Raw genomic sequence first — 15044 nt, forward strand, 5'->3', positions numbered from 1 at the left:
CCATTCAAGGGCTACGTTTCATATGGGGCTTCTTTATTATTCTACCCCATAAATAGAACACTGTCAAATTATACTCTGAGGTGTGTGACATACAAAAGTAAGTTAATCAGTAAAGGAATAATACTATCTAAATTTGATTCTCCTCTTAATGAGCAGAATTATCGAAAGAACAGTTCTTTGATCATGCGGCGTTGTTAGTGTTCAAGGAAAAGTCCCTCTCTGATTACGTATGCAAAGTAATCCGAATTACAAAATCAGCTCTAGGTTTTCTATGCTTGAGTAAAGAAAAGAAGAATCATATATAGTTTAAACAAACATTTCGCGGCGAATAATACTGGCTGCCTGACATCGGGAATTCCCAAAATATGAAAACACGTACAGGAAAAGACACGGCATATAATGGATATTGAAAAGGATGATTTTCGCCATATTCGTTATGTAACTACTGCTCATTTCTGTTTCTACCGATTCACACGTGTCATTTTTAAACAAACAAGCTTTGAGGCAGGTGTTTATTATTGGCTCTTGGTCAGTATTGGCTGCTTCCTTTCCCTCTTACATTACGGCAATTTCTCAAACAAACCGCACAACCGTGACAATTAGATCCTGCATAACGGGACAATGTATATTTTCTCCAGAAAGTTCAAAACAAGGAAGGAAAATAAGAACAATCGAATAGTATTCTAAGAAAATAAGAGCATTTTTACAGCATGGGGTAAAGTTATTGGTTTGTGGTTTGATTAAAACAGTGCCGGATCAGGACGTGATAACGCGGAACAACGCTTGGGTGCAAAGATGAATGAAACCAGCACAGGCCTCAGCGCTTGCCCAGATTACTACCAAGAATATTTCCATCGAAGAAAATTTGAGGACCCTGATGGAGAATCTGAACGATGGGTTCTTAGTTTCTTCGTTGTCAACGTAGTTTCCGCCTTTTTTTCAGCGTTTTGGAACGGATTTATCATTGCAGCAGTATCCGGGCTATCTTCGCGAAGAAATCCTTCGCACTTGATGCTTATAAACATGGCGCTTACAGACTTCGCAGTTGGGCTTTTTGCGCAACCTCTTTTTGCCTGTTTGATGTACGCCGTTTCCATGAATTACTTGGGAATGTTTTGCGACGTTCTGTATCCCGCAAGATTTTTAACTGGAACTCTCTGTCCGGCTTCTTTTCTTACAATAACTGTGATATCAGTTGACCGGTATTTGGCGATTCGTCTGAAGATTCGCTATCGCATGGCCGTGACATCTCGTAGAGTCTTCCTTTCACTTGCTCTTGTCTGGGGCATTGGGCTTATTGGCGGAGTGTCCTTTAATACTTTAAGTTACGGGGACTTAGTGAATGTTTTCACCGTTGGGGTTTTGTTCTGCTTGATTGTAATATCATTCTCGTACGTTCAGGCATTTAAGACCCTAAAACTCCACTGCGCAAATTTGGAATCCAAGGGAAAAAGTCAACGCGTGCAAGGAATCGACGTCAAGAAATACAAAAAGATGCTGAAAACAATGGCTCTCATAGTGACTTTGCTTGTTTTATTCTACTCTCCTATCGCGGTTTCTATGCTTCTGTTTAAACTCGACGGCATAACGCCAAAAACCTTATCCTTTTTTTACACATCTTCCACACTAGCCTTGGTCAATTCTTCGATCAATCCGTTGATCTATATTTGGAAGATGCAGGATGTTCGACAGGCCTGTTTGAATCTTTGGCGGAGAATCACTTGCAGGGCTGATCGCGTTATCGCTATTAACATTGAAGCCACTCGATTTAGCGAAGCAACGGCCAGTGTCATCACACAGTAGGTGTTCCCCACATATAAAAACGTGTTAGCCTTAGCATTTTTGGACAATTTCCTATACATTTATTTAAGGTTCTTATATAAATGGTGTAGATACCAGATTTTAGCGAAACAGGTTCTTAATTTTCAGGTTCTTATGAGTAGGGAACTACTGTACTGAATAAGTTGTAAGCCAAAAAAAAATTTTTACAAGGTGTTTATTTTTATTTGACAGTTTTACTTTTACCATTTCTTATTGCGGAATACGATTATTTATGTGAATGTAAGCACATTTTCATTTGCTAAATGGCAATACTGCGTCATTAACTAAACACCGTTTGCGTAAAGAGAAAGCGTTAGGCAAATGAGGACACTGAAACTCGTTCAAATGAATGATACTAAAATGCTGCGTTTAAAGCAAGTGCTAATGAGGGTTGCCAAGCACAGAAGATTCAACGCTAAACTCTTTTAAGGGCAATCATTTCCCGACTTGAATAAATAGTAATGTTGGCGGCGCCAGTTATGAAAGTTCATAATCTTAAGTGCTTTTGGGCGTATATTTCCACGTTGTTTTGGCTCTCAAAAATTCTTAAAATTTGTCTGCAAAGTAAAGCTATCGCTAGCTTGAACTCTGAGTAGAAATAAAAGTTGGTTAGAGCAAACAGCTAACGGGGGTTCGGGTTAACAAGTTGGAAATGTCATGTTCATTTAACATTTTTAGACGCTGATTGTTTTAATTGAAGTCACAGACAATGCATCACCTGTATCTATAAATGATGGAACTCAGTCGAGAAAAATAGCAAAACGATGTAAAGATTGTTATTTTTTACAAGGCGAATCATAGTCCAACAGGAAATTATTGAGTTAATCCTCGGGGAGAGAGAATTCTCGCGCGCTCCGTGTGTGCCCGATCTCCGCGACGCCCTGGGTCCCCGAGGATGATTTGAGTTTTCCTAGCTATAGCAATATAGGTTGTCTTTCTGTGTATATACAAAAGTGAGGCGCGCGAAAAACGCAAAAATAAACATAACGCGAAAAGATCTAGTCTATAAGCTAGTTCACACCACAAGACTGGTTTCCGTGGGCTTTTATGACACACGAAATCTTTGCATACTGAAGAAAACGTTGTCGTTTTGGGGACTGGTACCGAAGAATCTTTTCAAAGACTTTCTCAATAGACTAAAGATGGTCACAGACACTGTTTTTCTTTTCTGATTACAAATCATAAAGTTTACGGAGCACCTGCGGTACGACAACCTTAAAAAATTACAAGAACTTTGCAGTTTTTCCAAATAAGAAATATATTAGTTTCCTTATATGGAAGTGACCGCGTTTGGAGAAAACGACAATTTTCGGCTAAAACAATATTATTAGGTTATTAGGATAATCAGTAGGAACGAATCGGTTGCCAGGTTTCCTAAAATTTCAAGATTTTTGAGCAGGGGTCAAAACGTTTTTTACCACTGGTGACAACAACTGGTGACAACCACTCGTGACAAAACCACTGGTGACAACCACTTGTAAAAACCACTCGTGAAGACCACAAGCGCCTTGAAAACTTTTCGTAACAATAATTAATGGTGATAAGTTACAGCCAAATTCGTTGTTGCGCGACCACGGCGAATCCAAAATCCTTGTCTCGTTTGGAAAAAGCGCGTAGTCAGACAAAAGCTTTGGGGGCGGTTCGTGTGGTTTTGATTGTTTGGTTTGGTTGACTAACACGCAAATTTTGGATTCTGGGAGGTCGCGCAACAACGAATTTGGCTGTAGGGCAGTTTGAATTCACTTATGAGAAAATACGTGCAATTTTACTCAACGCTTGAGCATAAATTATAAGTGTAATAGAAACATTGTTTGTGTCTTGGTAAGATCTTTCCTCCACGATCGCACCATTTTCCAGTAAATAATTAACAGAATACCACTCGTGACAATTGGCTTTTATTCGATAGCAATTGATCCTAATCAAACCAAATTCACACAGATGAAGGGTCTTAGTAAGATCTCTCATCAACATTAATTACATTGAGATCGCACCAATTTCCAGAAGGAAATTAACAGAAAACCCTTCATGACAATTGGCTTTAATTCGATAGCAATTGATCCTAATCAAACCAAACTCATACAGATGAAGGGTCTTAGTAAGATCTCTCATCAACATTAATTACATTGAGATCGCACCAATTTCCAGGAGGAAATTAACAGAAAACCCCTCGTGACAGTTGGCTTTAATTCGATAGCAATTGATCCTAATCAAACCAAACTCATACAGGTGAAGGATCTTAGTAAGGTCTCTCATCAACGTTAATTACATTGAGATCGCACTAATTTCCAGGAAGAAATTAACAGAATACCACTGGTGACAATTGACTCTAATTAAATAGCAATTGATCCTAATCAAACCAAATTCACACAGATGAAGGGTCTTAGTAAGATCTCTCATCAACCTTAATTACATTGAGACCGCACCAATTTGCAGAAGGAAATTAACAGAAAACCCTTCGTGACAATTGGCTTTAATTCGATAGCAATTAATCCTAATCAAACCAAACTCATACAGATGAAGGGTCTCTCATCTCTCATCAACATTAATTACATTGAGATCGCACCAATTTCCAGGAAGAAATTAACAGAATACCACTGGTGACAATTGACTCTAATTAAATAGCAATTGATCCTAATCAAACCAAACTCATATAGATCAAGGGTCTTAGTAAGATCTTTCATCCACGTTATTTACATTGAGATCGCACTATTTTCCAGAAAGAAATTAGCAGAAAACCACTCGTGACAATTGGCTTTTATTCGATAGCAATTGAACCGAATAAAGCCAAACTCATACAGATGAAGGGTCTTAGTAAGATCCCTCTTCACCTTAATTACATTGAGATCGCACCAATTCCAGGAAGAAATATAGTTACAGAGGGGTATAGAGTTTGTCCTTTAGCGTTTGAATAACGGGTTATCAATTTAGTTGAATTGCAGGGCCGTAGCATTAGGGGCATGTGCCCCCCCCCTTCCCCCTTCCCCAATATTTTCAAACATTTTAAGGAAATGACCAGTAGGTGTGTGGCTGTGCCCCCAATATTCTCTTGAAGTTTTTGTATCGTCCCACCCCACCCCACCCCCCCTAATATATCTAGGCCTGATACGGCACATTTTATATCGCAAAAACCACTTTCGGTGGAAAAAAGATTTTTGCATTTTTATTAAGTTGGACCAGTAAAACTTAATAAGATTATTGTTATATGCCAAATTTCATGTTTATTTTTCGACGAAGGTCTACGGATTAAAACGGATGAATTTGCGACTCAGATCTAGAGCGCACAATTATCAAGTATACAAATGCTAAAATGCTCTTCGTAGAGCCACATAATTAAAGTTGGCTTTGCTAAATAAGATAAATTCTTATTCTTATTTTATAAGCATTGGAAATATATGGGATAAGTTACGAAAATCGTTCCTGAAGTTTGTGTCTGGAATTGGGGCCAGTTGACCGGGCAAATTAGTGACACATACTTTTCGAGCACAGCACTCTAAACTTGAAAAAATATTTATATATATTATAAGTATTTTATTAGGTTAACGTACAATCTTGTTACTGGCAAAATTTCAAAAGTGTTCTATTTATTGCTAAAAAGTTATGGTGCTAAATGCAAAAACCGTTCGTAATTGGGGCAACACACTGTAGTATGTATTGACAGCCTCATTAGAAATAAATTTTCTAGCACCCTTCACCATATTTTAGTATGGATGAATAAGCGCCGCATTCCCTGACAGGCGCCCTAAATGTTACAAAAAAATAAACATTAATATTTTTAGGATTTTTTATTTTCCCTCGAGGTCTCAAACCTCGTACCAAGTGACTAAGGTAACCGGGATGAAATAGTATGAAATGAACAATTACTTTCAAGTTTCTCAGAATATAGAATTGAACACGGAGTTGCGTATAAGGATTTTATCTTTCATTACACAAATACTTTTCATGTTTACGATATGCAATTTCTTTCCTGCTTCGAAGAATCTAAGCTGCTGCTAAATGCCGACAACAAACTTATAATTGTTAAACAATGAAGCAAATTAATAATTACGCTTTTTTATAGTGCTAAAGTATTGAGTTATTGTACGTTTGTATCTAATAAGCGGTTGAGAAAAAGCCTATGTGTGATCGAAGAAAATTATTGTCAGGCACGGTCTTTAAAACGCCTGTAGTCTTAATGAGTAGCTGTCACGAGTGGTTTTGTCACGAGTGGTTGTCACGAGTGGTTGTCACGAGTGGTTGTCACCAGTGGTTGCCACGAGTGGTTGTCACGAGTGGTTGTCATGAGTGGTTGTCACCAGTGGTTGTCATGAGTGGTTGTCATGAGTGGTTGTCACATGTGGTTGTCATGATTGGTTGTCATGAGTGGTTGTCATGAGTGGTTGTCACAAGTCGTTGTCATGAGTGGTTGTCACGAGTGGTTGTCACGAGTGGTTGCCACGAGTGGTTGTCACGGGTGGTTGTCACGAGTGGTTTGGATTTTAGTAGAGATTTTTGGTTGTTGAAGAAATTTGAGATGATTATTTGTATAAGAAATAAGAACGCTGGTAGTGGACAATGAAAGAATCGCTATTTGAAATAGGAATTTCTGACGGTCTAAAAGCTCTTTCTTAGGTTACAGAACTCCCCGGTCCGAATAGCGATTAGGAGAAGACGAAGTAAATGCCCCGCTACATAGGCAACAGGGAGCCCAAGCTCACAGTTAGTGGTTTTGGGGTTTTGTGAGAAATCTCTCTATATATATGCGCTATGTATGAGCTCAGGGACGAAAAGCTCAAATTGCAATGACACTTTACAAAAGGTCACATCACAATTAAAAAGTCGCATTTGATATTTTGTTTGCTTTTACTCACTAAGTACTTAGAGACATATTTTCCGCCTTATTTGATGTGAAATGAGCTTATTTTAAGCGTCATGTCATGCTTGTTTTAAGTGTCATGTCATATCTGCGTTGTGGAAAACTTCACACCTTAATTTCTACTTAACTTCACTTTATTCAACCCTTTCACTCCTGGGTACTTTTGAGCAAAATTGTAAGAAAAACGGACTGAAAATAGAAACCTCCCCCTCCCTCCCACTACCAGTTAAGCTAAGCTACCGCTAACCCAAGACGGTATGCCTTGAAGTTTCCAACTATGAACTGCGGTGCCTTTTCTTTCTAGCTACGGCACCGCTACAGCCTGTTGCTTACAACAGTTTTGCTTGTTTTTTTTTTATGCATTAAAATTACAGCTTTTTCACATCTGGAGAGTGCCTTAGGACATGATAAAGTCTATTTGGGCATAATTAATGCTGTGCTTATGGATGTTTGCACGCTGAGGTTGATTCAATGGGATGATTCCTTCTTTTGGCTTCACCATGTGAGAAAGGAATTTTCTAGTGAATGGCCTCATACTCTCCAATGTGGGCCATCTTTGCTACCCAACCTTATTCAAAAATTGTTTTCAGGCTTATTCTGGGTTCCCTGGACCTGAAAAAATGTTTTGTTTGGCTTTGGGGCAAAAAAAAAACTGTTATGATTCTGGGGGAGGAGATTGCCCACCCGTCTGTCAAGGTGTTTCCAAGACTCCCATGATACAGTGCAGGCATGCAAAATAGTCTAAATATGGTGACTCGACGGAGCGCAATAAAGGTATCTATTTGTGACTTGATCTGTGTTTGCTTGTCCCTATTTGTAGTTCGGAATTTTGTCTTTTTTTAGTAAGAAATGCATTTGTTTACGAATTGGTCAGAAATCTAGGTTGATATTTTGACAAGTGTCAATTCTATTATATTACTTAGATGCGCTTTTGAAGGCCGTCTATGCCTTGGAGGAATCTATGAGTATCCGGGTGTGTTGATGTTTAGTTTCTGACGTTTTGGATTTGGGCCTATATTTTACAGGCGTCTCAGGGAGTAATAGTAATGAAAGACTTAACGCGCAACCTATTTGTACAAATATAGTAGTGTGCAGCACATTTTCACATCTAAAGCCATTTAAATAAATTTCTACTAAAGAACAAGGCATTAACAGAGGAAACGAATTTATGTTGCAGTATATTCCGAATTTTAGCTAGGAAAAGCGCCAATGTTTTGGGGATACACTGACATGAAAAAGCCTGTGAGTGCGTACGTATTGGGATAGAAGTACAAGAAAAACTGCATTGAGCCTTGCATTTGAATTAGCATATAAACAATGTGACACATTAGTGAGTAGGATGCTTTATTAAATAAGAATGGTTAAAAATATCCAATTATATGTACAGAGGTGGAATTCACGTACACAAGCGCAGGCATCAAGTACTTGACAATTAACATTGTCCTTCACAACCATCTCAATCCGAAAAGCGAAAAAATATTGTGGGCCTCCTGTGGATAATTAGAAAAAAATATGTATGGGGAGGGAGAAGAAAAAAGAAGGGAGTTTTTTTTCCTTCCCATTCTCAATCGGTCTCGTATTCCCTTGAATACTAGGGTGCCCAGATCTAGAAAAGGAAAACCTTTCTTATCTTTTCTTTATCCGATGGAGATGCCTGTGGAAGAGGCTTGTCTAGTTTATTATTGTAAGTTATGCAGACATTACACATGACACACCCATAAGAGCTGTAGGGAGGGGTGGCACGATACAAAAAAACTACGTGTATTGGAAGGTCCGTACTGGTCATTTGCCTGGCGCCCGGTCCCTCACCCCTTGCTATGGCCATGCCTAAAAAACACCCACATTACAACACAGTGATAGATAAGCCTCTTTTAATGCGGCACTGGCTGTTGGCAAATCTTGCAAGCTGAGGCACAATAATAATAATAGAAAGATTATTGCAGGTGAACGTTACTTTGCACCATATCAAGGTCATTGCCCTAACCAACCAGCAATGAAATCCCCACCTTTGAGAATGGCTGCATAAGTGATATAATTGGACTAGGCTTCCAAAGAAGGCCATTCAGCTTATGTCCAGTTGCTCTTTGACTTATGTAATGCATAAAATAAAATATATTTCATTGTTTGCTTTAAAAACGTATGAAATTGATTGCTTCACCTTGAGTATAGTCCCTCGATTTCCCCAGTTCCTTAAACACAAGGTACCGGTGGTAAAGCTCCTCCCACCCCTGGGCTCAAAAACAATAAGTTATCAATCAGCCGTCAATGAGCTAAATTTAAATTACATATTCTAAACCAAATTACAGTCCTAGACTTGTCCACTGAATTTTTTTTCTATTTATAGTAATATAATGCTAGACCAAGCTGTGTTTGCTCTAAAATACGAGCATTTTCATCACAGGATGAGAATATTTTATGCAGATACATTAGATTCTGGATAGCGCAAAAATTTACAATTTGCACCCAAAACGTCAGTGGACAGCAAATCACTAATTTATCAATCACCTCTATTGTTACCTACGCAAAAATATTTTTATTCCAGCTGACTGAGGTTCGAGAGATAAGCGATATTACACGAGACTTTGTGACTGCTAGCGTAGCAGTGTTCTGGTGGTGGGAGGAGCTTTCCCTTTGATAGCAGAACCTCGTGTTTAAAGATTGAACAATTGGCACGTTTCAGATATGTTATAACTCTACTGTGACTGGATGAGGTAAAAACAGCAGGAAGTAAAAATAGGTGATATTGATAGCAACAAAATATAGCAAGACGTTATATCTTTTGGCTTAGAGCCATAAATTATCAATGATCTCTTTTAAAGAGTTTCTTTTTTGCCCTAATCAAAACAGTTTTTTTTCTTTTTTCCCCTTATAAAACTTAATCAATTTTCACGAACTTTCTGTTCACACAAAAGTCTGATTTTTGAAAGTTCTGTTACAAAAAAGACAAAATGCTTATATCTGAAAATCCTTTTCATTATTTGAGCTTATTTGTATTTGGTTTGAAAAGCTATAGAAATTTAGAATCGAAGAGGTATGGATTTTCACTAAAAAAAACACAAATATATCACCAATCAGGTTGACAAGTATAAAAAAACATTCTTAAAAGTATAATAGTTTGCTTGATAAAGTGCCAAAATGTTTGTCTAGTTGCCTGTCACTGTCTGTGTAGTTGCCAAAGATGTGATTAATCACATTTATAACCCAACAAAACCGAAATGCAAAATAAACCATTAATAAGCTTATGAAAGTGCAGAATATCAGCACTCTCATACTGTAAAAAAACATGACCTGAACTATCAACTAAATCCCGACTCTTAAATTTGTACAAAATTTACAATATCAGCATATGGAAAATCTAACATGATCAACATGGATAAAATATATAATTAATAAATTAACAATTTAACATTTCTTCTCCAAACAACTGAACTGATCACTTTGGGTATGAACAATTTGGTTTTACATTTCCTTTTGCACACATACCTTTAATACTTTGTTGCATCTCCGTGAATAAAGATAGATTATACACTATTTAAAAAAAGGCTGTCAGCGCAAACAGCACATGGCGATTGACAAATGACAGTTTTATGACCCAAAGGTTCCATGGATCCAAGCATTATCTTTTAAAGGTAATTAAATGTTTGGTTCTAGCATCACTAAGTTCATTTGCAACCATTATTCTCCTAAATTATTTCCACCCATAAGCACCTTTCTGTCCTAGAACTGTCATTTGGCAATTGTCACTTGCTGTTGGCACTGACAACCTTTTATGAAAGGTGTATACGTGGATGTCCCTAACAGCTAGAATTAACCAGCAGCAGGGCTCAGATGAACTGGGAACCACGGCTTGTGGTCACTGAGGATGCAACAAACTTGGTACTAGCATGTGCTGCATGCTTAGAGCCATCACAAGCCTGTGGTATCCAGGGTAGACATCTGATCAAATACATGGCAGACAAGATTTGATCATGAGTGTCCATGCCCCCATTTCCCCATAAAATGTCACTCTAAAAAGTCACTCTAGTCAATGACACCCTTGAGCTCACTACTTCTAAAATAAAAGTGAAAAAAAAGTCTTTAGTTTTACCTGTTCCCACAGCCTTGAACATCTCTAAGTCATGGCTAAGCTTGGGACAAAATTTCATAAACCTCAAGCTTACCTCAAGGGTTCTGGAACAATATTTCTAGCAATACATTACACAAAACTGTTTCAAATAGGTATAGTATATACCTTACTATCCGAATTCATTCTTTTCTCACTGTGGTACCTGATTTACTTGTGCAATTGCTATGTGTCTGAGCACATTGAAATAACATGAGACCAAGCAGGAAGAAAAGCATGGTTGCCCAGTATGCAGAACAATTCTGTTACCTGAATTTCAATGTAAAGTATTGCTAAACATAATAAATAAATTACCCATCAGCCTTGATACCTTATCTTCTTGGAATGCCTTTTTTGACAGCCAGAAGGACATTAACTCTGAGATCCAGCATTGGCCATCTATCACACCAGTATGAAATATACCCTACCCACTCAGACAGCAGCGACGACCGCACTGCATCATCACCTTCAGATTTCAACTCAGCATATGTGGTATAGAGTGTGTAAAACTCATTCTCTTTGAAGTCCCCATGGTCGTAGTATTTCCCTCTGGGAAAGACCAGGTCCTCAATGAACTTTTTTGTCTGGATATGAGCATTGTCTATGAAGAGAAAGAGGCTTCCTGGGCTTGCTCGCCGCAGTAGGTCAGCCAGGTACTTGTAGGTGCCAGGAAGATTCTGCACTGCAGAAATGAACTTGACAAACATGAAGAGCTTGGCCTGATAAACAAGACAAAAAGGAATATAAGTAAGAGTGAGAAATGAACTTGACAATCATAAAGAGAAAGGAATATAAGTAGGGGGAAGGTTTACCTTTCTGTAGGTTGTGCTGGGCGAGATGTGTGGAGACTTGTTGGGTGGTAGCCGGCATGACACATCTACAGTCCCGTACTTGAAGGGCACACCAAGCGACTCTGTCAGTAGGGTGTGGGCAAGGTGCTCCCAGTCCCCACAATTATCCAGCAACAGCCACTCCGTATCTGACGGGAAGAACTGGCTCAGGCCAAGGATCTCGCTGCCAGGGCCAGCCCCAAGACAGCACACATGAGTCCTAGGGAACAAAAGTGTTTAAAATGCGTCAAAAAGAATTATGGAAAAATATATGGGGAATTAGGGAAAAGTTGGGGCATGTGAAGCCTCTAATGAGCAGAATCCTTATACCTGAATAAGGGAGTTTTTTTAGGCAATCAATAGGCAACAAAGATGGTACTTGATTCATTACACATGTATTAGGGACTTATACAATATGGGCTGTTTATATGATACCCATGAATCACTGCAGGTTGAGAAACATGGGTTTTCCAGTGCAACATTATTTGAAATAGGTGTAGAAATTTGACCACTCTCCCCCACTGTATTCAAGCCTCCATAGTCTGTCCCCCCAGAGATTTAAAGGTAGTTTGAGCCTATCACACTAACCTCTTGCTCTTCTTATTTTCATGGAGGAATTTATCAAGAGGTGGGAAGCAGGCACTATGTAGTGTAGCCATCACCAGGCTAGCATGGGCTGCTGTGTACGTCCCAACATACGCCCAGCGGGACTCTGCATCGTCAAATAGCGTCTGCTGGGTCCCTTGCTTTGAGAACTTGTGCGACACCCTGATTAACTTGTCACGAAGTATTGTGTGCAAAAGTTCTGGATCGAGTTGGGCCAGTTTAAGTTCTAGTCTAGTCTTTTCTTCTAGATGGTGGAATGAGGTTTTTAGAGCCTTTAGAACAACTTCACAAAAGAATTCTGGCGACAGAAGATAAGGAACATTATTAGAGAAAATGAAAAAGTATCACTAGGATTAATCATTAGCCTTAAGTGATTTACCATGGATGCTTTTCGGGATTGAGTGCTTTCAAGGAAAAAAGTGAAACAAAAACATCATAATAGTTCTAATACATCAGCCATCTGTGGTTAAGACCATACCATCAACAAAGCATTCCATTAAAATTGTTGTATGACTAGAAAAATACAGACCAGCAGTCATAACTATGTTTTACATGCAAAATACGCGCATGCACTACACTCAAACTACACACAAAAAACGCGTGCGACGATGTTAAGTTTCTTCCAGGCTATACTGTAGGTAGTCTGCTTCAAAGAACGCTTGAAATGCCAGCGAAACTACTCTATTTTCACAGAGATGTAAAACACCTTTCAACCTTCTGTTGACTTTACTATAATTGTTGTGCAACTTGTATCTCAGTAAAAAGAACTTATTGCACTTGCCACAAACTCCATGAATTTGAAGAACTCTGGATTATATGTAATATAGCTAATGTTGTTATATAGTTTATGAATCCAGATTTTTTGGACCACATAATTTGTGTAAACAGAACATAAAAATAATGACTATAATTGCTCTTTTCTATTAAAAAAAAACCTTGTTTGACAGAAGTCTGGTCTCAGATGCTATGTAGGTAGGGATGACTCTGTGTTATATTACATGTAAGTGAGTGCTTTATTTCTTTTATATCATCCCATAAATACTAGAAATATGACTTAAGAGAATATGATTTAATAAAAGTGTAGAAAAGATTGTGGTTGCCAGTATAGTATAGCCAGTAAGCAATGGTATGTGCCCTCAGAAGGGGCTGTCTCGCCATCACTTGTACTGGGTCAAGTATGAGTACATAATATACAGAATTAATTATTTCAACAAACTAAACCCCCAGGCAGGAGCATTTTCCTGAACATCAGAACAAAAGATTTTAAGCCCACAAATACAGACAATGGTGTCTTTTAGTTTTCCTTTCAGTTCAATTGCCTTGAGAAAATATCTTAATGACAATCTTCAAACCCAGGTTGGGAATTCAACGAATCTGACAGTTGTTTTGTTTTGTGTGACCTTTGTTTCAGCGGCATGTGCATGACCTAATAAATAACTATAACAACATAATAATTCTGAACTCATGTAGGACTTTAGGAAATCGTAAAACAAGTAAACTGAAATATAATGACAAAGGAAAGCAAGAGAGTATATAAAATACACAGATCACAAAGTGACAGCCAAATTATAACAACATAAATTATTCATCATAAAAATGTTTGGATGTGGTTGTGAAAAAAATCTAAGCGACAAAAAATGCGAAAATAAAATCCCGAGATAATAAAATTTGGCCAATTTAACAGTGTAATTAATCATTCTAAACATAGATGTGGTTTTCACAGAAAATGAGAACTAAACATAAGACAAGCTGATGAAATCAAATGTAAATAAACAAAATCTCACCGTTCAAATTTGCGCTGAAAGTTGTTAGCTTTGTTACTGGTGAAAGCGGAATTTCTATTGACTTAGCTTCGTCTTCGTCGCTCTGACTGTCTTCTGAGCTTGGCGGATTAGAAATTCGATTCGTAGAGCCTTCTGTAACAACAGATGCGTAACTTCTAACAGCGGGACTCGCCATAGTTTGTGTTTTGTGTTCACTTCCGAGAGCTGGGTCCTCACGAAGTTTCGTTTCGTAACGCTGATGTAGTTGCTTCTTATATTGAACTATATCGCCTTTAAGCTGACATTCAATACACTCACGGGGAACCTCGTCCATTGAAAGCTTGGATGAGCCAACAAATGATGGTAAATACTTAAAACGATGACATCGAAAGCACTGGTGAACGAGCCCTGGAAAACTAAACCCTTCTTGAAGTAACTTAGTCGACTCACTGTACGCAGAACAATCGATGCAAATTCGACTTTCCATCGGGTTAAACCACTCCAGGACTTTGAACATACATAGAGGAAACTTAGATGAGCAACTCACACAAGTTTGGGGTCTGTCGTAGATGCAATCAGCACACACAATGTGAACACAATCCGAAGTGTCACCGCCATCTTGTTTATCATCGTTGTCGATGTCTGGTTTGGTACGCTCCTTTGTGGTTATCGATTTGTGAATTTCACTGATGTTGAAAAAGTTCTCGTGTGATGGACTTTTGTGGTGACAGTTAAAGCACCTTAGAAGGTCCATAATGGTTGAGTTTCCCTTACGGGGAGTTTGTAATGTTGTGATCGCGATTGGTACCGACCCCAGAGATGGGGAAGGAAGAGAGAATAACTGCAACAGATAAAACTGCAAGTACAAGCAGGCCGGCACGCACCGCGCGCTCACAACACAGCGATCCCACTATAGAAAAACAAGAGCGAAAACGAAAAAAAAAAATTAATAAAATAATAAAAGGAAAAGACATTATACATAAATTTCATAGCTAATTACTGAATGGGTAAATAAACTACGAGAAATAGATTGACTGCTAAAGAGGCCGTTAGCCTTAGTCTCCTTTGCA

The 15044-nt window shown here is 38.4% G+C and overlaps 2 protein-coding genes and 1 long non-coding RNA gene across 3 annotated transcripts; 1 reads left to right on the top strand and 2 right to left on the bottom strand.

The window, feature by feature from the left end:
* Window positions 1–74: 74 nt before the first annotated feature.
* LOC5505986 (adenosine receptor A3) lies at window positions 75–1995 on the top strand. The gene has a single exon (XM_001626665.3). The coding sequence runs from the start codon at window positions 796–798 to the stop codon at window positions 1801–1803; it is 1008 nt and encodes a 335-aa protein (XP_001626715.1). The 5' UTR covers window positions 75–795; the 3' UTR covers window positions 1804–1995.
* A 1705-nt stretch (window positions 1996–3700) lies between these two features.
* On the bottom strand, window positions 3701–4862 carry LOC125563162. The gene is made up of 2 exons (XR_007308174.1): window positions 4363–4862; window positions 3701–4222 (listed from the first exon to the last, which is right to left on the bottom strand). It is a non-coding gene; the product is annotated as an uncharacterized LOC125563162 (long non-coding RNA).
* Window positions 4863–8000: 3138 nt separating this feature from the next.
* LOC5505987 lies at window positions 8001–14832 on the bottom strand. Its single transcript, XM_032374324.2, has 4 exons — window positions 13996–14832; window positions 12194–12509; window positions 11588–11825; window positions 8001–11494 (listed from the first exon to the last, which is right to left on the bottom strand). The coding sequence occupies exons 1-4, from the start codon at window positions 14726–14728 to the stop codon at window positions 11108–11110; spliced, it is 1674 nt and encodes a 557-aa protein (XP_032230215.2). The 5' UTR covers window positions 14729–14832; the 3' UTR covers window positions 8001–11107.
* Window positions 14833–15044: the final 212 nt, after the last annotated feature.

The sequence above is a fragment of the Nematostella vectensis genome, chromosome 5, assembly GCF_932526225.1.
Source record: "Nematostella vectensis chromosome 5, jaNemVect1.1, whole genome shotgun sequence".
NCBI classification, from domain to species: Eukaryota; Metazoa; Cnidaria; class Anthozoa; order Actiniaria; family Edwardsiidae; genus Nematostella; species Nematostella vectensis.